Below are 24,737 nucleotides of genomic sequence, written 5' to 3' on the forward strand. Positions count from 1 at the left end.
ATGTTAATTTGACCAACTGAATTAGTTGCGAAAAGTACAATTGCTAAAAGTTTATTTGGGAAATGAAACTTTGGCGATAAGTTGTTTGCGAAGTGAAATTTGGCGAAAAGTAATTTGGCCAAACGGAAGGATACCCATGGACATCACAAAAGACAAAAGAGGTAAAATAAAAAAAAATAAAAAAGCAAATAAGACAGAGGTGACATAAAACATACAATGAGTGAGCAAGTAAACTAAGCAGTGCCACCCTGTCGCACAGCGATGCCCATCGCAATGGGACCCCACTCAGCATATGCCGTGGCCCCCGGTGAGGGAAGCCACGACGCTGGTTTTCAGTGTGCCGTATTGTGATCGCCGCTGTTTTCCTTACCGTTCGCCTCCGAGTCCTGCATACATTAGGAAGTGCAGTATCTTTTGGGAGGCGATATGTTTTACATCTTGTGGGCTTAGGATGTGTTTGCCCAGGTGTAAGCTCCGCTTGCGCATCAAAGGTTTTCATCTGCCTCTTGGCACATCCTGCACGTTCTTGTTTCGGACAGTCCCATAGTGGACAAGTGCTTGTTTAAGCTGCAGTGTCCAGTCTTACCTAAGTCTGTCGCCATAACAACAATGTTAACAGCATTGTTGTGTTCCAGCAGGTAGAGGTTAGATAGCCAGTTTCTCTGTGGTTGAGAATTCTGGGTGAAGCTCGCTTCCACCTTTGGCCTGATGATGATCTTACCATCAGGTGAGATACAGGCCAAGAGCTTCCTCGTTGTGGATAAAAAAAAACTGAGTCTAAATTATGTTTATTTATTTATTTGCTATTACTACAGATTAGTAATTGGGTCAAAATCATAACCACTCGATATTTCTCGATTGATTGTGATTGGCTAATTATTTTTTTTGACAATGAATGAACAGTCATGATATTAAAATTTGTAACTTGTACTTTAAGATCAATTCTCTTTTATTAACATGAAAATAATAAATTGCGTAACACTGCATTCTATCATGGTAAAAAATAGTTTCTCAAATGATTTTAAAATGTTATGGGCAAATGTTAATATCATAACTTTCAATTTTTAAGGAAGAGTACATGAGTATGTGCTTCAGAACTCAAACCACTGTATTTATATGATAAATCTGTTATGTACAAATCTGTACATTGTACATACTATAATATGAGTCATCGGTTGGTACATTAAGCTGTATCTCATCACAACCTGATATTGATGTAAGAGTTAAAATCAAGAATGTATAGTCCACTTACTTTGAAATTTTAAAATAATCAAGTTGCATTTAAAGATAGATGTAAATTAAGCTTCTGATCTCCTACCTCGCAGAAAGGTTCCATATTAGACTAGGTCAGACCACCGACTTTTAGTTGGCTAATATTTGGATCGATTTCCTTTTTTATGAAGAATCGCCCGATACCAAATCGGTGTAGTGTGCGCACTTCCATACATGTTCGTTCATACTGATCAACAGCGCGACCCAACTATCGGCCGACTAAAAATCGGTGGTCTGTGCCTAGGCTTATGGGCCATTTGTTTAGCTTTAGATTATTACCATGTCTATTGGCGACTGTAGTAAACTATACATTCAGCTCTATCAGTTTCTGAATGGACTCAGAAGTTTGTAAATTTAAATTTTCAATATGGACACACATCGCCTTAAAAAAATAATTACAGGTCTTGGAAATATAAATAATCAGATCGTATCCATAAATATTAGTTTGTAGCAAAATTTTAAAGAGGCTTTTTATGTACTTAAACTTGGCTTAAATCATGCACCTACTCAAAATTGCACAACAAAGTGGCCTGAGTATACCATGTAGATTTGTAAATTATATTGACGTATTAAAATTTTAATCTCTTAAGCGTAAGTTAAGATTATGATAAGAAAATGTGATGAAGTTCATCTTCGATTTGATAAATAGTTGTAAGTAAAGAATGTGTATGAGAAAAATATTTATTGTTTGCTTTTGAAAAAACCTCAATAAATATATTAGATAGGTACTTTATACTTGGTTTTCATTATGAATAGATATAGGGGTTTATAATTAAAATAATAACGAACAATTCAGTTATTTTGAATCATTTATTTCAGTTTCATAGTTTACATTCTATGGGTAGATAGATACAAAGATTTAATTAGATCAGATCACACAGCTAAGCAATTTAAATGTGTACACATTATTATAAATTAATATTATTCAACATTCGAATAATTTAACCCTTAACAGTAACCCTTAAGTGTTCCCCAGGTTGGTGGTCGGTCGCTCGACACAGGTGTCACTATGCTAACATTAAAATGTAAAAATATCGATAACATTCAATTACATTATTGTAATACAAGTGATGCCTATTCGAGAACAAAAATACTTTATATTATTAATTTTTATTAGCAAAAACTAGATGACTCGCGTCACTTAAGTAAGTGTTAGAGTGACGCCGGCCCGACAGGCGGCCTGGCGGGCCGGCGGCAATAATAAGTGCGTCCTCCCGTTATAATAAATACTTAAACATACATTAATTACTCTGTCAATAGTATTCTTAAAAACTATGTTACGCATTTTAACAATGACAAGCACTTAATACATTCCATTCGGAAATGTCTAATATAAATCAAGAATCTGGCAACACCAGAAGATAAGGATCTAAGAAGATATAGTATTATACATTCAAGTTATGCTTCCTACCCTTGAAATTGACTTAGATATGATATTAAGGCATCGTGTGAATCGCACTAGGTAAATTGACAATATAATCTAAATGACTAATACAACAGCCAAAGCGAAACTATATGGCATTAGCATGAATAGGAGATATCAATAATTTAATAAATAAAGTGGATGAAATCACCGCGCGGTATTAGTGACAATATCTCAAACTAGACAGTCAAAATATATAAACACCTTAAGTAAAGTTCAGTAGAAAAGCGAAATTAATACTTAATACATATTTTGTGCATCCACATTTTTTTGTTATTTTTTTTCGATTTTTTGTATAAAAAATATCGTCAACAACGCTTCTAAGTAACAAATAACTAAGGGTCGGCCGTACGGGCGTTGCTCGACGGTTGCTTTAACGTGCACCAGTCTCGGGCTTTAGCGACTATCGGTAGAATGGTGTTTGCGCTGCACAATTACAAAAATCTTGGTCAGTCACAGTTCGAATGGATGAAGACGTGACGCGTCGTTTAGTTGCGTGATAGAAGAAAACAAATGACTATTCAGATGATTCGTTTCGTGCGATCGTCATTTGTCACCCCGCTGGCACAATCGGGGGTGGTAAATAATACAGACACAGAGCGGTCCGAGAGAGGCAAGCGTTAGCAAGCGTGCGTCTGGAGTATTTACATGAGCTTCTGTTTGGCGCACTCGGGGCAGATGATGTCCTGGCCGTCGGTGATGAAGCCCTTGCCCACGAGAGAGGTCTTGCACTGCGCGCAGATGAAGCAGTCGTTGTGCCAGTGGCGGTCCTCGAACGAGATGAAGCGCGTGCCGCCGATGCCTGGAAACAACAAGTTTTATTGTTTACAAATGGTAAATAGGGTTGTATTGTAACCGTCCATTTTGGGTAAATTGAGGTTTCTATAGAGCATGTAACTAATTGAATTTTAAATGAAAATATAATTCTAGGTGTAAACGTCGCCTAGAGTCAAAGCATTAACCTCTAATACAGAGCAGAGGTGTCTAGGATCTAAAAATATTACAAGCATTGGCTGATCACTTTATGGGACTTGGTAAATTAGGGCCTTACACCTAACATAGGCTATTGTTGCCAGCATAGACATTAATGCCTGTTAATCATTAGCGGATCTTAAGCGGACTACCGCGAGCAATACGTCACATTGCGCCTGTAAATGCACATCTTCTTCTTCTGGTTTTTCTTTCGCGATGAACTTGCGTTTTTTCGTCGCCATTGAAGGCACACTGTGAATGCACATCTCTTTGAACCTAAGAGCCCGTAGACTTTGTATAGATGAACTAGTCTTCCCACTCACCAGTGATGGGCTTGGTGCAGGAGGTGCACCGCTTGGCGAACAGCTCGCCGAAGCAATCCACGCAGTATGGTTACTCGTCGCGTGACGTGAACCGCTGTTCTTTGGATCCAAGAGTCCGTACTCTTTTCTCCATTTATCTTACATAACCTTAGTATATTTCCCACTCACCAGTGATGGGCTTAGTGCAGGAGGTGCACCGCTTGGCGAACAGCTCGCCGAAGCAATCCACGCAGTATGGTTACTCGTCGCGCGACATGAACTTTCATCGTTCAAAGACTAAGAGTTCTTGGATCCAAAGACCCAAGAGCCTATTGATTGGAGTTATCTTAGTTTGAACTTACCAGTGATGGGCTTGGTGCAGGAGGTGCACCGCTTGGCGAACAGCTCGCCGAAGCAGTCGGCGAAATAGTGTTTCATCTCGCGACGTGAACTTTCATTGTTCAAAGACCCAAGAGTCCATAGATTGGAGTTATCTTAGTTTGAACTCACCAGTGATGGGCTTGGTGCATGAGGTGCACCGCTTGGCGAACAGCTCGCCGAAGCAGTCCACGCAGTATGGTTACTCGTCGCGCGACGTGAACTTGTAGTTCAAAGACTAGAGTTCTTGGATCCAAAGACCCAAGAGTCCATAGATTGGAGATATCTTAGTTTGAACTTACCAGTGACGGGCTTGGTGCAGGAGGTGCACTGCTTGGCAAACAACTCGCCGAAGCAATCCACGCAGTATGGTTACTCGTCGCGTGACGTGAACCGCTGTTCTTTGGATCCAAGAGTCCGTACTCTTTTCTCCATTTATCTTACATAACCTTAGTCTATTTCCCACTCACCAGTGATGGGCTTGGTGCATGAGGTGCACCGCTTGGCGAACAGCTCGTCGAAGCAATCCACGCAGTATGGTTACTCGTCGCACGACGTGAACCAACGTTCTTTGGTCCCAAGAGTCCGTAACTTAGCTGGAATAAGCTTAGTTTGAACTTACCAGTGATGGGCTTGGTGCATGAGGTGCACCGCTTGGCGAACAGCTCGCCGAAGCAGTCGGCGCAGTAGGGCTTCTCGTCGCCCCACGTGAACTTGTCGTTCAAAGACTAGAGTTCTTGAGAGTTCAAAAGTCCATAAATTTAGCATAGATTGGAGTTATCTTAGTTTGAACTCACCAGTGACGGGCTTGGTGCAGGAGGTGCACTGCTTGGCAAACAACTCGCCGAAGCAAGCCACGCAGTATGGTTACTCGTCGCGTGACGTGAACCGCTGTTCTTTGGATCCAAGAGTCCGTACTCTTTTCTCCATTTATCTTACATAACCTTAGTCTATTTCCCATTCACCAGTAATAGGCTTGGTGCAAGTGGTGCATAGCTTAGCGAACAGTTCGTCGAAGCAATCCACGCAGTATGGTTACTCTTCGCACGACGTGAACCAACGTTCTTTGGTCCCAAGAGTCCGTAACTTAGCTGGAATAAGCTTAGTTTGAAGTCACCAGTGATGGGCTTGGTGCAGGAGGTGCACCGCTTGGCGAACAGCTCGCCGAAGCAGTCGGCGCAGTAGGGCTTCTCATCGCGCGACGTGAATTTTCATCGTTAAAGACCCAAGAGCCCGTAAACTTGTTTAGTAACCTTAGTCTATTTCCCACTCACCAGTGATGGGCTTGGTGCAGGAGGTGCACCGCTTGCCGAACAGCTCGCTGAAGCAGTCGGCGCAGTAGGGCTTCGTCGCGTGATGTGAACCGCTGTTCTTTGGACTCAAGAGTCCGTACTCTTTTCTAGATTTATCTTATTGAACCTTAGTCTATTTCCCACTCACCAGTGATGGGCTTGGTGCAGGAGGTGCACCGCTTGCCGAACAGCTCGCTGAAGCAGTCGGCGCAGTAGGGCTTCGTCGCGTGATGTGAACCGCTGTTCTTTGGACCCAAGAGTCCGTACTCTTTTCTAGATTTATCTTATTGAACCTTAGTCTATTTCCCACTCACCAGTAATAGGCTTGGTGCAAGTGGTGCATAGCTTAGCGAACAGTTCGTCGAAGCAATCCACGCAGTATGGTTACTCGTCGCACGACGTGAACCAACGTTCTTTGGACCCAAGAATCCGTACTCTTTTCTAGATTAATCTTATTGAACCTTAGTCTATTTCCCATTCACCAGTAATAGGCTTGATGCAAGTGGTGCATAGCTTAGCGAACAGTTCGTCGAAGCAATCCACGCAGTATGGTTACTCTTCGCACGACGTGAACCGCTGTTCTTTGGACCCAAGAGGCCGTAACTTAGCTGGAATAAGCTTAGTTTGAACTTACCAGTGATGGGCTTGGTGCATGAGGTGCACCGTTTGGCGAACAACTCGCCGAAGCAGTCGGCGAAATAGTGTTTCATCTCGCGACGTGAACTTTCATCGTTCAAAGACCCAAGAGTCCATAGATTGGAGTTATCTTAGTTTTAACTCACCAGTGATGGGCTTGGTGCAGGAGGTGCACCGCTTGGCGAACAACTCGCCGAAGCAGTCGGCGCAGTAGGGCTTCTCGTCGCGCGACGTGAACCGCTGGCCGGCCAGCGACGTGTTGCAGTTGGTGCACGTGAAGCACTCGCGGTGCCACGGCTCGTTCTTGTACGTGACGCCGCCTTGCGTGATGATCTGGAATCAAAGTCAAAGTCATGAATTTTCTGCAAATAAGACCTGTTTAAAGCGCTTTTACACGTCCCAGTATAACTTTAATTCTACCACTGGTAACTGAGCCAGTGCTCAGAAGAAGCAGCGCAAGAAACTCATGCCCGTTTTCACCATCAATCCCTAATTTTTAAGTGACCCCTTTGACAACAACATTCATATTATGTGTTACCATAGGGGTCACTTAAAAATTAGGGATTGATGGTAAAAACGGGCATCAGGTAGCGCAAGAAAGTCAGTCACCTTTACAAGCCAAATGAGGGACGTGAGGGTTAGTGTTGGTTACGATGATGGTACCTCAGTTGTTAAACCCACATAATAGGAGAATGTTAACTGTGTTGAGTTGAGATACTTGATTGGTTCAACTGAGTCGCAGACATGATCTTGTCCTCATAACTCCTCCTCCAGATCTCCTGCTCACGGGGAATGAAGCTCTTGGAGCCAATATACAGGCGACATTCTATCAGACTACATATGTATTAGTTGCCATGCAAAATCGACCCTATCACAGCCACATAAGACCTACCTTGTTGCACTTGATGCAGCGGGTGGCGAACTTGTCCTCATAACAGCTGGCGCAGTAGATCTGCTCGCGGAGGACGAAGCTCTTGGTGCTAATGTACAGGTGACAGCCCTTGCAAAATCGCCCCTATCACAGCTACATAAGACCCACCTTGTTGCACTTGACGCAGCGAGTGGCGAACTTGTCCTCATAACAGCCTGCGCAGTAGATCTCCTGCTCGCGGGGGACGAAGCTCTTGGTCCCAATGTACAGGTGACAGCCGTTGCAAAATCACCCTTATTACAGCTACATAAGGCCTACCTTGTTGCACTTGACGCAGCGGGTGGCGAACTTGTCCTCATAACAGCCGGCGCAGTAGATCTGCTTGCGGGGGATGAAGCTCTTGGTCTTTTGCAATGCAAGCATCTTTGTTGGAATGTAAAATCGTCCCTATCACAGCTACATAAGACCCACCTTGTTGCACTTGACGCAGCGGGTGGCGAACTTGTCCTCATAACAGCCGGCGCAGTAGATCTCCTGCTCACGAGGGATGAAGCTCTTGGTGCCAATGGGGTTCTTGCAGACTACGCAGCAGAAGCACTTCTCATGCCACTGCCGGGTCTTGTACTCCATCTTCTTGGTGCCTGTTGGAGAAGGAAAATAGCTTTTAGTTTTATGGCTTTAAGTCAGGTTTTTCTACTTCTAAAACATTAGAGACAATACAGGTTCAGTTCATCACGAGTTGAAAACCAGTGGAATAAAAATCGAGAAAAGAGGACTAACGGCCGAATACTGAAACGCCATTTAAATTATTTGAGGGCTTCTCAAATAATGCAGCTCCTAAACTCACATTTCACATACCTACTCAAAACAATAAGCCCTTCAGTTGAGTGAAAAATTTGAGTAGTGTTTCAGTATTCGGCATAGGTACTGATATCAATTTAGCAGTGATCTGAGGTAACTTTTTGACTGTTTTTTGTTTCTAGCTTTATAATTCGACATCCCATTCTCATACGATCGCAAGTGTGAAGACTTCCAATCCGTGGTAATGGTAAAAATATAGCTTGTATCAAGTAAGTAGGTACGTGTATTAAAGAAAGTTTGATAAGGATTGCAGATATTCAGTAGTAAATACAGGTCTTTGTGCACCTACGCTCGAATCTTCATACCGTAAGTAAGTATGAATTCTATAGTAATCTCATTCATATGAAACCGTTCGGACAGATTTTAAATGGAGGTTGACTCCTACACGCCTCGCCTGGTGATTCTGTACCGTGGGTTTGGACGATAAGTAGGCAGGTACCATGTTTTTTCATAGTAAACATCGAATAACCAAGCTAAGTCTCAGATGACACATGATTTTAATAATTTATTCATAAGCACCTTGTTCTATTTGATAACTTGCTTTTGCGAATCATCATCATCATCGATACTTATGGAATTAATTAATCATTAAGAAGAGCTATGAACATAAACACCTAAGTTGGCGCAATCATTAAAATAAACTCTCTAAATCTTTTAAGATTCGTTCCGATGTTCATTAATGATAAGTTTTTTGTCGAATTTATCAAAAGTTTCTATGATGTCATGATGCTGATGTAATTTATAAGGTTGTAAATATACGACCTATGTTATTAAATATTTATTGGGCATAATTAAAAAATCGTGTTTTTGTTAATTATTTGACTACTTTCTAAGTTTATTGCAAGTAATTTGTGGGTGTCATGTGAAGGTAAGCCAGACTACACACCTCGAGGTTCACTATCTGCGGTTTGCGGATATAATAACAACAACAGACGGACGGACAACTGCTTTTTAAATCCTATATTGCAATGTAATACAATACATTTTGCTCTACTTTTTGTTTAGGTAAGTACGTAGGTAGGTACAGTAGAGATATCATCAATTTCCGGAAGACCAGCCAGCCCCCTAGACAAGTGGCAAAACGTTACAGCTGTAATGTCAAAAGACGGTCGAAAGGCTCTTAGTTACATCGCTCCGTGAACGGATTCGATTGTCGATTCGATCAAAAAGTGACACTTGTCTAGCTAAACCTACAGCATAACTTTTTGTGGCTACAGTATAATAACTATAATATTCTTGCCTATCGGCATATTGCAAGCGTAAAAAACAATAGTCACAAAAATTGCGACCTTCAATAGTGCATTAATGCCTATGCTCTACAAATAACGCCCGTGTGCAAAAGCAATAACTCCTATTCCGTGTGCGATTCCCAAACGTTATCTATTGCAGGTGATAGCTGACTCAAACTGCACATATACAGGCTGTTACGATTTTCGATGCTATAAATTGCATGAATATCTAGCGTGAGACCGCGACTACGTCCTTGAGGCATCCCATTGCATGTGACATTGGCAGGATATTTGAGCGATGCACGCGAGACAATGCATCGATCAAGGTTCATCGAACTATTAAGATCGATTGCCAGATGTTCTTGGCTCTGTTTCTTGTATTCTTGGTAGTATAAAAGCCAATTTTCTATGCAATCTAAGGCACAAGTAAGTATCCATGGGTTACTTAAAGTACATACTACATTGGTTACCAATTGCAAAACGTACTGTTCTGACACAGGAATTCCGTTTGAATGGTTTTCGCTCCTTTTAAAGTCTGTCTGTTATAACAGCTAGAATATAAGTTTGCAATAAGTAAGTAAAACTTGACAGTTATAAATTTTTACTACTGCTTAGCTATGTAATGACTCTATTACGACTTATTTGTCTAGCTCTGGAAGCTATAAAGTTAATGACGAAACATTTATTATCTGAAAACAACTTCTTTAGCATTTTTATGGATTGCAACTTTGAAACCAAGACTCTATTAATGTAGTACAGCTGTAGTGACAATCGTACTCGTTAACAGTAAAACCCCTATTGGGATTTAGTGGCTCAGTGCAGTGTAGAAAGGTATACCTACCTTAAGAACATCCTCTACCTTTAGAACAAACGTAAGTGCTCTATTTTTTCATTTGAGAATGTTTTATTTCAAACTGCCACATTACACTATTCAAGTTATACATGTAGGTGTACGTTTGGTTCCACAATACTTCTGTTTGCGGATATCCGACGTAACCTTCAGAACAAAATCGCGAGCGTTCCGTTTCGGGCTATACCTCATTCCTATAGTGATCCGCATAAAACGCGTAACTCTCAATGGCAGATACGGAATTTATCAGTGAACGATCTCTGATACTTTCGGTGTTACCGGTCACGCGATATTTCACTACTTTAGGCTCTACGCGCTGAAAGGAATGGGGAATTACTTATACAATTTATATGACTGAAACTTTTTCTTTTTTAAGTGCCTTTTAAACTTCTAGTTAATTGAACTACTTAATTCAACAAACGGATTTGGGATTAAACAAAAATAAACTCACTGACTTGTTCTGTTTGGTACCTCCTTTGGTAGGTAGTATTTACATAATAGAATTAGTAGATTGGATTAATTGTAACTCTACCAATGTGTCACATGTAAAAAGTCCGTTAGTTATATTGTGGGGTGTGCCATATCTGCCATTCTTCTTCGATCTGACAGCGAAAAACTAACTCCAGTTTTCCCATTAAAGTTTACTATTCTAGCAACCGCATGTGTCTAGCGATATTTCTTCTTATAACCCATGGTAAAAGATCTATTTTCAGTCGACAACCGCTTGACCGCTCGAACAATAGTTTCTGAAGTTTCCCCACGACAAATCGTTAGTTTGACAAAGTTTTAATGTAGGTATTTTGTTTTCCATAATGATTATTGTTTTTGTTTTTGCACCGAATTCGGTTGCCATCATCATCAGGGGAGATCGTGACTCACAGGCGTTAGATGTTAAATGTAGTTTGTGCCAATAAAAACTGTAAATTTTTGTAATAACACCATTAATCGTTACTGAGCTATTAATTAATGCACAATATTATAGTTTTCTAGACTCCGTTTTCACCAAGATGGAGCGAAGTGGTGAAATGCTTTGAAAAACCAATCAGATGTCATTCAAATTCGCGTGGCAGGTAACCTATGCGCTGGACCGACCAAGTGAAATCGGCAGTGGGAGACGGCGTATGTGACTGCACCAGACAGTCTGCCAACAGAGAGAGATGGCGGGAGATCGTGCGGAGAGTTGTATCCGCCTCTACAACCGATGGGAACAACGCCTCAACGTGACCACGACCGCTCTGCCAAGAGCGAAAAGGAATAAGAAGAGTCATTCAGATTGAATGAAATTGACAGAATGAAATCTGATTGCTTATTCTAAACATTTCACCGCTTCGCCTTTGTGGGAACCGGCCTAAAGCATTATCCGCGGTGAATAAGTGTGCAAAATTTTGTAAAATAAATGTATCTACATAAATAAATGAGCTTGAACAGTAGTTTATTAGAAGATTTTCAATTTCATCTTCAATAGGCAGTTTTTATTGGCACATAAAAGTAATGTGGATGAGGTTTGTCAAGACCGACAAGTCAAAGCAAGGTCTGCAGACAATAAGCAGTTAGACTTAGAGAATAAATCTTTATTTGCCGCGGAAACTCACCGGCATTGACGACTTCAGTACCTACCTGAATATGCGATTTGATACGATTCAAGCGTAATAGGCATCGCTAATGTTAACTAAAATTATCGCCGGTATTTAAGCCAGTCATACTTTATGTTCAACAACAAGTGTTTGTATCTAATTTACTTTATATTTTAAGTTACTACGTTTTGGGAAAGCGACAACACTAATAAAGTTTTCTTAAGCACATGCATTTTATGACTGCAGTGGATGTTTATATTAAGGAAACACTACTTCATTTGTTCATATTTAAGTACTGAGGTATGTTTATCCAGTCGCCATACTTAGTAAAGTTCTGTTTATTTTAGAGAAAATAAAAGAAAATTCTTCTACGTATACTACGTACGAGTAAGTACTATAGTTTGAGGCTTACTTATTCAACCTATTTAAATTGAAACATCATCGATCAGGGCATATTTATTAATAACTAAAGTAGGTACAGTAAATAGGGGCAACAGTCGCAGAAACAAATAAAGCTTTGAATATAAATCGCAGAACGGTTAAATCGCTCCACTTTCCATTGTTGGCGCGATATTGGTGAAAGGACTGGTTTAATTGCATTTGCGCCCACAGGGATATCTGTAGTGTCAGAAACGAAGCGACATGCTTTTCGCGTTTAACAGTTTGCGTAGACAGTGTGACAACTGTTGACGATGTCGATTCGATTACAGCTAACCCGTGACAATGGAGACTGAGTATTTTTCTAACAAAGTTCAATATCATTGGCACCTAACTAACTATGTATGAAGATTTGATTAAACTTATGCGCGTTTTCACCATCAATCCCTAATTTTTAAGTGACCCTATGGTTACCCTTAACACATAACAGGAATTTCGTTTTCATAGGGGTCACTTAAATTATATTAAATTAGGCATTGATGGTGAAACCGGGCATTAATCATCTTTGATTGCAAATTTAGGGTATTGAGATTTTCACTGACTACATTTGCTATCATAAGTACACATACCTACATATTATTTATCGCTATTACCGTATTATCCAATTTATAGGTAAGGGGTAACTAACAGTTAAAGTGAACTAGTACAAGGGACCTTGTAATCTTTGAATTTGAATGAAATGTAAAATAATATTTGACAACAATAAGTCTGTGTTACAGTGGACATTTTTCATATTCAATTAATTAATGTTATAAAAGTTTTTTAAACTTTTATCCTACCAATACAAAATTCCCTAGCCTATTGGCGCATTTGTAAGAAATTGAGGCAGCCTCCGTGTTTGTAAAGTCGTTGTTACTCCCACACAAAAACCGGTAAGTAGTCTCATTAAAATTAATATGAGGTGTCGTATGATTTTATAATAAGCAAATACACCGTTAAGAACATGTATTATTGTATTATGTTGTTTTCTCAAGACTCAGTTCTTCCTTTAATTAATGCTATTTGAGATATAAATAAGTTCAACGAAAACACTTCGGTGATGGAATGGTAATATTAAAGACAAATATTAATCAACTTAGTTCCGAGTTAAATAAAACTCTCTAGACTCTACAGAGTGTTAGTTAAAGGGGTATATGAGCCGACACAAGCCCATGTAGAATATGTAGAGTGTAGTTTTTAACGTGGGTATGAATAAATAGAACATAGATAAGAGGGTTGCATGCCGTATTAATAAGCATCGGTGAATCTGACTCTATTTTTATAGCTCTATCTATATCTATTTTCGTTACGCATAGGCTTATAAATGTCAAAGTTGATATAATAATATGTTACGAGATGAGTAGATTTCAGATTATTTGTTGCAAAATACGTCTTATAGTCCAGTCAATGAATGCCTTAACGACGGTGTAGAGAGAAATCCGTGGAACACAATTTCTGACCTCGGGACTTTATTTAGCCTAGTTAGGTGGTGAACATAGCAAAAGTCCCCGCCCTTAGCCCTTGAGCCGGCGGGGAGAGGGGGGTTTAAAGGTGCCACTTTTCGGTTTTTCGCTTAATCCTCGGAAACTATGCGTCCTAGTGACATGACTACTATGAACCAAAAAAAGCTTATTCAATTTGCTACAGGTGAGACCGTCAAGTTTTGCTATATCTTGTATAGTTTTTGCGGCATCTGCTCTAGAAGGTATGTAAAATTGGAAATTTTATTGTCGTCTTACATGTTCCTTTCAGGAGAAAATCAACTAAATCAACATTGAGCAAACACTATAGACATGCGGGAGCATGTTAAGCCTAGTTCCATGGAGGGGACTGCACCGTGCGTATATTTAGACGAACCAATTAGAGACACTTTTGACTCCTCATCATTCAAAAACTACTGTGCATTAACACTTCAAATTTGGCTCATGTATTGAGACTTGCAAGATGTACATCAGCTTCAAATTTCATAAATATACCTCAAACGGTTATTTAGGTATTGACGTTCAAAAATCGATATTTAGAGCACTACTATCTATCTATCACATGTGAAATGTTAAAATTTACTGGTTTTTTATTTGTTCCTTTGTATTTACATAACTACCTTTCTGGATGCCAAATTTGAACCTTCGAGGTCATCTGGAAGTGGTTAGAATTTGGTCTATAGGTCAGACATGTAGATTTTTGGACGTCAATATCTAAAGAACCGTTTGAGGCATATTTATGAAATTTGAAACTGATGTATATCTTGTAAGTCTCAACACATGAGCCAAATTTGAAGTGTTAATGCACAGTAGTTTTTGAGTGATGAGGATTCAAAAGTGGCTCAAAGTGATTCGTCTAAATATACGCACGGTGTAGTCCCCTAGCTGGAACTAGGCTTAACATGCTCCCGCATGTCTAGAATGATTGCTCAATGTTGATTTAGTCGATTTTCTCCTGATGGGAACATGTAAGACAAAAATAAAATTTCCAATATTACAGACCTTCTAGAGCAGATGCCGCGAAAACTATACAATTTATAGAAAAACTTGTCTGTCTCATCTGTAGCAAATTGAATATGCTTTTTTTGGTTCAAAGTAGTCATGTCACTAGGACGCATAGTTTCCGAGGATTAAGCGAAAAACCGAAAAGTGGCACCTTTAAACCCCCCTCTCCCCGCCGGCTCAAGGGCTAAGGGCGGGGACTTTTGCTATGTTCACCTCCTAACTAGTCTAAATAAAGTCCTGAAGGCAGAAATTGTGTTCTACAGTTTTCCATCTATAATGCTTTATTGACTGGACTATTAGTAGAGTCTGGCAATAAAAAACAACTGAAACAAGAACTGATATCGTTATACTCAATTACAAAAAGTGCTTACTGGGACGTGTAAAAGAGCTTTTTATAAGCCTATTTGAAAAATAAATGAATTTTAATTTGTAGTCAATTCCAGAAGACATTATTGTTAATGAAAAAAAAAATTCCATATTTATTTAACTTATGTTTTGATGACTCAATTATAAGTTTTTTGCGGCCTAAAAATAGCGGTTGCTTCACATAGAACAGCCGGTTACTGTCCCGTTTCAGTGGAATATGACTAGTCGCTAAGTGGACTGGATTATTTGCATATACGTGGGAGTACGTCGATGCTTCATTAGTTAATTACCATGGACCGTATATCCGCAGTCGACATACAGTAAGTAGGTAACCTTAATTCGCACAGACCATTGTTAATTCGTATAATCATCGAAAGGACATTAGTCATTGAATCATACTTGGATCTCTCTCAACAGTAATAGTGAAACTTTTCAATACCCTTACCACAGAGTACATTTGTGAGTTGGTGGGTGCGATCTTTTAAACTACGCAATGGACTTAATGCAGTTTTCAAAATTACAGAGTGTGATTCAAGGGGAAAGCTTATTTTATGCATAATATTATACCTACATTGCACCCTCAGATTGCACCGTGTAAATTCGGAGCGGGTCGATAGATAGGGTTTTAGAATGGTTTTAAGTAGATTTTCAATACAGAAGGCTTATAGAAATTAAATTAATAATACTACCTGTCCGAGTCTACTATACTTCAATGCATTATGTCACGTGCATATATCAACCACTATGTAGATGAAGGTCTACGAAAGTTGCAGAACGGGCCTCTCAGGCTTCAAAGGATTTACACTCAAAACTTTAGAAAGCGGTTTAATTTAGTTGAAGTGCCCAGTCTATTTGTTTATCAGTCCCTACTTCCAACTGGAACCATTTTATGTTTGAGCAAAACTTGTTCATGGGAATTATTATTTGTTTAATAATTTCCGAGTTTCTCTTTGACGTAAAAGCTGTTAGTACCGTGCAGGTCTACACTACTACGAGTTTATCAAGGAAGTTGTATTGGCTTATCTAAAACATATAATTTTAGTTAATTTCATTCATGTAACTTTCTTGTATAGTTTCCGGTATTTGAGATAATATCATTATTTGTACCGGAAAATTAAATATTTGAAAGTGACTTTTCTGGAAAGAAATCTCCTGATTTTAAAATCAGAAGCATGATTAGAATTCTAATCCCTTTGAAAATGATTTTCTTTTCAACTTTTCCCTTATTACCCTGCAAACTAAGGTGTAGTACACACGTCAGTAGGTCTAGGTGGGTACATATATAAACTCTATGCAGGTAGGTACATAACCTACTTAGTAAGTTTTTGCAACAGTGTAGGTGCGGCTCAGTCGAAGACGCGAAGGTCGCTCCGCGGCTGATGTCAGATGAGCCACTTAATCCATGTCACAAGAGATTAAACATCGCATTTTACATTAACAAGTATTATGGACTTCTTTCAACCGGAAAAAATATGACTCATTGGTGTAAATAAGTAATTTTGTCTGTCAGGATATGATATACCTGAGTATTAAACTGTTAGAGATATTTTAGTCAAGTATGGCTTTGGAGAGCTCACATAATATACGTGGTTTAGTATTCTTAAGTAGGTAAGTATTACTTAAACTTGTAGGCACCTAAGAGCTAGAGTTGAAGTAGCAGTGTAAAGTTAAAAAAGTCAAGTTAAAGTCAACTGAAAAAGATGAAACTTACGAATTTGAAAAGACGATAGTACCTACCTTCTTCGGTTATTGCAAAAATAAAGCAAAATTTGATAACATTTGTTTCGTCTTTAATTATTTCTTAAGGCGTTAAAGTAATCTTCTTTTTTACCTTTACCTGGGTATGTAAAAAAATGTCAAGCGCAACGTCAAGGGCACCATCTATCACTATGGGTCACGTTTGAGCAGTGAACTAATCGGGCGCCATATTTTGACACCTGCCAATTTGTAGCTGTCCATCTGTGTATTTGTTTGGCAGACGTATTACGTAGTTAATGTAGTTCAAACACGGTGTATTTTATTTGCTTTGCTCGTTTTGAGTGGGTTTGTGTGTGTTGACGCCAACACAAGCGTGTCAATGTTGGTATTGAATATGAATCGTAAGAATGGTGGAAGATTACCATACTACTTTGTAGTTTGAATAGCAAGCATTTAAAATTATTTTAAATCGAGTGTAGCAAATACATTAAAAGTCAAGTACAAATATGTTAAATGTTTCAGCCATTTCGGGCGCAAAATAATAAAACGTTTTTAAAATAAGTTACTTGGGAACTTTAATAAGAGAAAATGCCCCACGGCGGACAAAGATGAAACGTATTTTATTTCAAAGCTTTATACTTGTAGGTATATTCACTTAAAGCGCTATGTTGTGAGATATGGGAATTCTGAAATATGACGAGTCTAAGTTGAAAATATATTTGCCTAAAATGATTTGATATTTTTACATGTTATGTTGTTTGGCATTGCAGAGTAACCAATAAAAGTAAATAAAATAATATAAATAAATAAAAAATATAAATAAAATAATATAAATAAATAAAATATTATAAATACTTAAATTAATATTAGACAACATCTCATATATTACTCCAACCCAAAATAAGTAGCTAAGGCATTTGTGTTATGGAAATCGGGAACGACGAACCACAACACACCCAAACCAGAGACAATGTGAAAAGATCGTTTTCTATATTGTCCCGGCCGGGAATCGAACCCGGGACCTCAGGATTGGCCAGGATTTTTTTTACCAAATAGGTAGCAAAACTACAGAACCGCTGTTAGAATAATACAAGTAATATTTAACCTACATTTAGCCTCGGATGACCTAATAACTTTCAATTTACAATGTCTCCGCTAAGCGAAGGAACGAATCATTTTTCATAGCGAAATGAACACAGAACATTGCATTGCCATCGCTCGTTTACGTAAACGGTAATAACGTGGAATTGAAACGAGCTGCACGCAAATCACCGATTTCTAGAAAGTTTCAGATAAAAGACAGTAAAAGAATGGATCAAATCAAATCCAATCAAAATCTTTATACAATACTAGCGAGCGCCCGCGACTTCGTACGCGTAAACCCCATTTTACCCACTTAAGGTAAATTTTGCAAAATCCCGTCTTGGTGAGCACCTATGTTCTAAAAGGAACCCCCATGCAAAATTCGAGACTCCTAGCACTTGTAGTTTCTGAGATTTCATGATGAGTGAGTGAGTGAGTCAGTCAGTCAGTCAGTGACCTTTCGCAGATGACACGAATGCACGTACCAATTATAGCTTGCCCTACCACCACTTTGGGACAACATCGGCAGATGCTGAGAAGTCAGAAGATACTTAATTAATAGAAAAGTTCGGATTAGACACAATCCGTATTAATTATACTGAGCTCTATGGCCATAGAGCAATGTCGCTATCAATCAAACGAAGATAATAAATTAATTCCGCTTGGCCTACCTAGAAATGGCAAATAGGTAAGAAAAGTAGGTGAGCAATGCATGTGGGCGAGTATTTTTAGATCAATTAGTTATCTGTCTCTATCAAAGATCCTAGATAGGTATCTATCGGTTCCGTTCTTCTTCTTCTTGTTGTGTCGACAACAAACCTGTATAGTGTCAGCCCAAAACTCAGCTACAAGATTGGCGTTGTCAGTATATTGCTATTAAAAACGAAAGTTACAAAGTAGGAATATTTCTAGTCCCCCTTGTTCCAAAGCAAACGCTCTGTAATGGCAATAAAGAAAAATTATAAATTGATAATTTTCCCAACAACAATTGGGCGGGAAACGTTATCTGTCACGTGTGCCGGCTGTATGCTGCACCACGTGTGCGAACACTCGGACTCGGTGGATTTTCAACGCATTGTTCCTTGATGCATTGGCAGCATGAAAAAGTAAAATGTTTTTTTTTTGCGTTCCATTTTTAAAGAGTTCAAATTCGAAAGTTTTTTTTCTAAATCAAAGAAGATACCTACATAAGATTCTATTACCGTTTATTGGAAAAAAGGCGGCAAACGCTATGGTTGGTTATGCATGCAGTTCAAGTTAATTGCACATTTCCCTACAAATAACCGTAGATATTTTGTAACACTACCGACTATAGCATGCGTTTTCCTACTTGATTTTTTCTAGCAATTAGCAGATGGCGAAACTTGATAAAAGCTTTTTTGTGCTGTTTTATGTTCACTTTTTGTGTTGAGTACCAGGAAATTTACATTTTGCTAAGTTAGACATAACTCACCTACATAAAAACATGAAATATCTCCTGACACGATGACTTGTACCGATGAGGTCAAAGGACCAATCATTACGAGATAAGGGTACCCAAGGCCAAGGCGGCTCGCCATCTGTCTTGCCCATACAAAGTCATCGGATCTGCTCATTCCGTTATCGACCCTATAACTATACAACACAACACAAAATTGCAACTGCAATTATAATGACGCATTTCTTCCGATAAAATTGAATTCAACCCTAAGACCTTAATCATAACGACCGTAAAACAATGTCAATCGAGATTTCGTTTTTGGGTTACGTAAATTTAATTTTCCGTTAATTGACTCGAGCGATCCTCTCACCTTCACCTGTGACTTTATAATGTTTGTGTAAGGTTGTTAAATGAAAGGAGCCGCTATAAATAAGTATTTTTATTATTGTTTTCAAAACTGTAAAAGCTACTTAACTTACAAGGTAAGACAAACAAAACGGGCAATTTTATGTTTATTGAAGTAATAAATTATAAATAGGTGCGTAAAATTACTTGTTGATTTTTGAATGAGTTGATATAAAGTATAAAGTGTAAGTATATGAATTAATAATAATAAAAAAAACTCGGTATAAATCCAAGTCAATTTTCCGGTTGGGTCTATTTAGAAGTTTTCCTCATTTTGCATTGTACCAATGAAAGTTTTCATTCACCAATAACAGCTGAATTAATTTCCAGATCTTCCGCAAAAAGTAAATGCATAACATTTAATGAAACATATTCTTTAATAAATTAATCTTATTTACGAAGCTTGAAAGGAGCACCGATGGTTACACAAGTGGGACGCTTCTGTGATGGTAATTCAGCGATTGACGTACTACAGAATGATTCAGTCTCTGAAATACGATCAAGGTGAATTATTGACAATAAATTAAGCAGACACAATTAATTAATTAATATTATACTTCAAAACTCTACTTTTGCTTTTTAAAAAGTACTTTTGGTTCGATTTTATTGGATCGCACGGCTTCGATCATTTGCAACAACTTTGGTTCGATTCTTTCCATTTGCAAAAAAAGGCAAAGGCATACGCCACAATGCCAAGTTTTCGGTTTTAAAAAAAGTCATAGTGTCACGGAAAGAGAACGCGAGTTTTAAAAAATTTTTTCATCATGAAGCGAACTAACTACGTAGTTTTTCATCTTGATTTAAAATAAAAAAAGTATACAATGCTTTCCACTTTTTTTTTCTTTTGCACTAGCAAGGGAAACATGAGTGTGGCGGCGCCGCGTCAAGTGCCCTTTCGTCGTTCCCAAACGGATATTACGGAATTATGCGGAAAACGGGAGCGTTTCCGGGCTGTTTCATTCAGTTGAATGTTTTGACGGCGCGTTACTTTTACAGGCGCGTTCCATATTTAATTTACGAATGTAAACAAATTGACGATACTCATTTGTTCTAAGCCATTAGTTTTGTTTGTCGTTTATTTTTGTGTTCGGCCAGTAACGTACGCAAAACTGATTAAAGTTATTTTTTTTAATGGTAGGAGAACCTATGATAAGGTCTTTTGTAGAGTCAACGAAATACAATAAAACTAAAAGTTCATCCTACAATGTTCAGTTTCATGTTCAGGCATACTATCATAACAATTAAAACAGAATATCGGCCATTGAATCTATAAAAAGTTTATTTCATATTTATGGGTATTACTATTTTATGGCTTCCATATCGCAGCTCCGAGTAGCTTCGGAAATAATACCCCATAAACTCATTTCTATTTTTGTTACTTAGTGAGGGCTTTAAAGACACTACAAAACTATGCTTTAAGTTTTCCAATACTTAGGGCTGAGTTTCCAATCGTCGGATAACTTGTTTTAACTGAAGAAAAGTTTCAATATGTCAATTATTATGTTGCATAAAGCAATTTTAAAACTAGACATTGCTTGGCTCCGAAATCTCGGGAAGTAAAAGCATCTAACGAGCACACGTGTGTTTTTAACATTTTAGCGCATTATTTATTTAAGGAAAAAAAGGTTACAATAAAAAACAAGCGGCCAGTCTCTTCAAAAGTCGTCTTTAGACTCTAAAAAAGGTAGGTATGTGTGTGTATGTGTAAATATGACATAACGTTCAAAATAAACCATTCAGGTGAAGGCCATTTGTGAGCACACGCAGATTAGCATTTACAAATAACCAATAATCGTCTTCGATCCATGTCAACAATGGATCTTAATAATATTGAGAGAAAGATCAAATTTCGACGAACAAACGTTGGGAAAATTAAGAAATTCGTTGCTTTGGAATTATATAATCTATTGACATTTCAAATTAACGCTTCGACAAGAAGCTAATTTAGAAAAAGAAAGATTTGTTTTAGCAAAAACATTACAATTCTTCCAAACTAATAATAATGTATGTGCTCCTTACTTTTTATCATGATATTTCATTTCATTTATATTTATGCTTAGTTATAATAAGTTTTGTTCTAAGTTAATTAGTCGTCAACATCATCATTTCAACCTGTACGATAGGACAAACCTGCATTTTAACCTAACTAATCTAACCCAATTAGGGAATGTATTAAACGGCATTACCAGATGTTGATGTGAGAGCTCCTCTTGGAATGGAATGTTTTAGCGCCTTTTTTGTTTAGGACAACATAAAAAAAAAGTTTTGTCATAAGGCTAAGAGCTCACTGACGAATTCAGACACAAAATCAAAAAGTGAGTAAAATTTAAAAAGGTTAGTATACTTATTTTCGTAATTTCTAAATGAAATTACTGTTTTATATTTGAGTTAATGTTTACATAATTTTTGCTATGGAATGGTCTATAACTTGTAAAATAATATAAATATTCTGATATCAAATGTTAAACTTGTTGTTATTTAAGGTTGTAAACAAAACTTATTTTCAGCTTGAATATTTATGTAAGTGAGATCATCGATGATTATCCAATTTGTGTTGGACACGAGCTGATTTAGAGCTGTACTAATGCACTTTCATGGCTACACAGGTAGTTTATATCGAAGTGCATCGCAAACACAACACAATCGTGTTAGCCATTGGCAGCTTGATTGCGGGTAATAAGCTTAGCCCTCGAAGGGTGCGTGGGACTACAGACATGCTAAGAGCATGAGGTCATTATATTTATAGTATTAAAAACGGGTTAATACGTTACGATTAACAATAGGTTTCATGATATTTTTATACGTAAAATACTTATCATGAAACCTATATTGTCATTAGAAAAATATACAAAAGAGTACCATCTAGAAACGATTTAGTAGGATTATCTTACATAATGCATTAACTTATCAACATTTTGGTATATTCGTCATAATTGGATCTTTTTTGTAAAACGTTCATACTTAATTTCAACGTTTAAATAAGGACAAAATAAAAACCTGCAATTGTTTTCCTCGGGTCGCCGAGCAAACACTGATCCCGTAACGCACAACAGAACTTCTTGTTTTCCCTTTCAGCGGTTGCATTCGGCAGGAACATGGTAAGTATGGCGACATCCTCGTTATTCTCCCGCGCTCTCCTTATCCTGTCTTGCCCAACTGTTTTTGTGGTCAAGTGTAGCCTCGACTTTAGGTCGTCACTCAAAACGTCCGCGGACATGGCCGAAAAAAAAGTTAGCTAAAAAAAAAGAAAAAAGCGCGCCAAAATTTGACGTTTGTCCGCAATGGCGCTGACTCGCGGTGGGTAGGCTTCGCGGTTCGTGCGGTACTGAGATGTTTTGACGGACTCGTGGGGGGAGTGTGTAGGCACGCTGTAGGCTGCGGATTGAACTTAATTGATCGAACACGAGGAATACTTCGAATTCTACTTAGAGATAGATCTTGATTAACCCATTTAGACCTACCGTACCCTATGTGGTACAGTATCTTTTTAAAAATATTTTGAAGTACCAAACTGTCGTTAATTTTTCAAAATGATTGTGACAGTAAGCTTAAAGTGATTATTTTACATAAAAATATTTAAAAATATGTTTTAACAAGTGGTTTCGGAAATATTTATGAAATTCCTCGACAGAAAACAAAAAAAAATATTTACAATGTGTTCAAGAAGGTATATTTCTTATTATTTATGGTAAATTATGTTATATATCAATTTTATTTCAAAAATAGAGTACAATAGATATCATGACTACAAAAAAAAAACATTCTTGATTTTATTTTTATACGGTTTATTCCAGTCTAAAATAGGTGTACCGTATAAGGTACAGTAGGTCTATGCATGAGCAAATCATGCAAGAAAATATAATTTATTTTTTATTATTTTTATTTGTTTTAGGCTATTGATGCTTCACTATATTGCCACAACTCATGAAAAATTTGATAATTTCAGCAAACATAAAGCAATCTTAGTATTTTTCTACTGCTGTCTTGTCAGATGACCGCTAATGATGATCAGACTGACGAAGATTCAGGCGATAAAGATAGTGTCAATGTATATAATTACCCTCAGAGTTTTCTTCGATGGATTTGCTGAATTTCTATCGTCGTGATGCTAAATGCGATTATAAATATCACTAAACGTAACAAGTTAGAAGAAGCCAGGTCTGCTTCAGCTATCCTCACTAACTTCGGAGAAGGTAGAAAAAATGAACCAAACGTGGTTAGTATTAGAGATGAAACGGATAGTTGTTTGGCCGGATACCGGATACCGGATATCCGGCGAGCTGCTAGGCCGGATAGCCGGATATCCGGCGGCCGGATAGTTGTCCCATTGTCATGTTGCATGTCGTAACGAGTTTAGAGCCACAGGTGCTTCGAACGCGATCCGGGTCTAGTAGACTAGACAAGTCACACTTTTCGAAAATCAAATTCGTTCGAATAGAATGTCAGATTTTGCCACTCGTTTAGACGAGCCCCTTAGGGGGCAGATTAATTCGGGAGATTTCTGTTGCCATCGTGAGTATGTATTGTATGATTGAATAGCGAAAATTCAATTAGTTTACTTGCTGCGTAATCTGACTGAACTGCATTATACAGGGTGACTTTGAAATCATTCTTTTTAAAATAAGACTACTCATGATTCCCCAAATGAGTCATATAAAATGAATTAAAATTTCAATATTTGAAATTTTCAGACAGATGACAGCACATCAATCTTCATATTCATACTGTGGCATCTTATTTCAATTTATTAAGTGTTATTTTGTAACAAATTGTATAGGATGATGTGCTGTTGAGTGTACAATAGTTTTAAACTCTTTTTAAGAGCACACTAATACAAATACATAGTTAAAATAATGTCAAAAATCTCATTGGATTTGTCTCATATTTGGGGAATGCACTATGTATCATGAGTATTCTTATATTAAAAGGATGCCAACGATTTCAAAGTCACCCTGTATGTCATCAGACCATCAGTAAAAAAAAGATCGCCGATTTTATTTGGCAATATTTCGACATTAAAATATATTTACTATTTATGTATTCGTCATTAGTTAGAGTGATTAGTCCAGAAAAGAAATCTTTTTTGAAAGGCCTTAATATGGCTTTTTTGTAACTTTTTGGACTTTTGATAAAAACCGTAATTATTATAAGCCATTTTATTGATATTTAACTCAAAGATTAATGTGTTTCATTTTATTATAG

At 37.9% G+C, this 24,737-nt stretch overlaps 1 protein-coding gene across 6 annotated transcripts in view; it reads right to left on the reverse strand.

The window, feature by feature from the left end:
• Positions 1–2,063: 2,063 nt before the first annotated feature.
• LOC114362595 (four and a half LIM domains protein limpet) overlaps positions 2,064–24,737 on the reverse strand; it is a 108,716-nt gene continuing 86,042 nt past the window's right edge. For all 6 annotated transcript variants that reach the window (XM_028318051.1, XM_028318047.1, XM_028318050.1 and 3 more), the window contains 3 exons: positions 7,618–7,787; positions 6,422–6,608; positions 2,064–3,497 (listed from right to left, as the gene is read on the reverse strand). In XM_028318051.1, coding sequence (XP_028173852.1) covers positions 3,340–3,497; positions 6,422–6,608; positions 7,618–7,787 — 515 coding nt within the window. In that variant the 3' untranslated portion in view covers positions 2,064–3,339. The remainder of the gene's footprint in view (positions 3,498–6,421; positions 6,609–7,617; positions 7,788–24,737) is intronic.

The sequence above is a fragment of the Ostrinia furnacalis genome, unplaced genomic scaffold (assembly GCF_004193835.3).
Source record: "Ostrinia furnacalis isolate ACB-3 unplaced genomic scaffold, ASM419383v2 OfSCF6651, whole genome shotgun sequence".
Classification (NCBI taxonomy): Eukaryota; Metazoa; Arthropoda; class Insecta; order Lepidoptera; family Crambidae; genus Ostrinia; species Ostrinia furnacalis.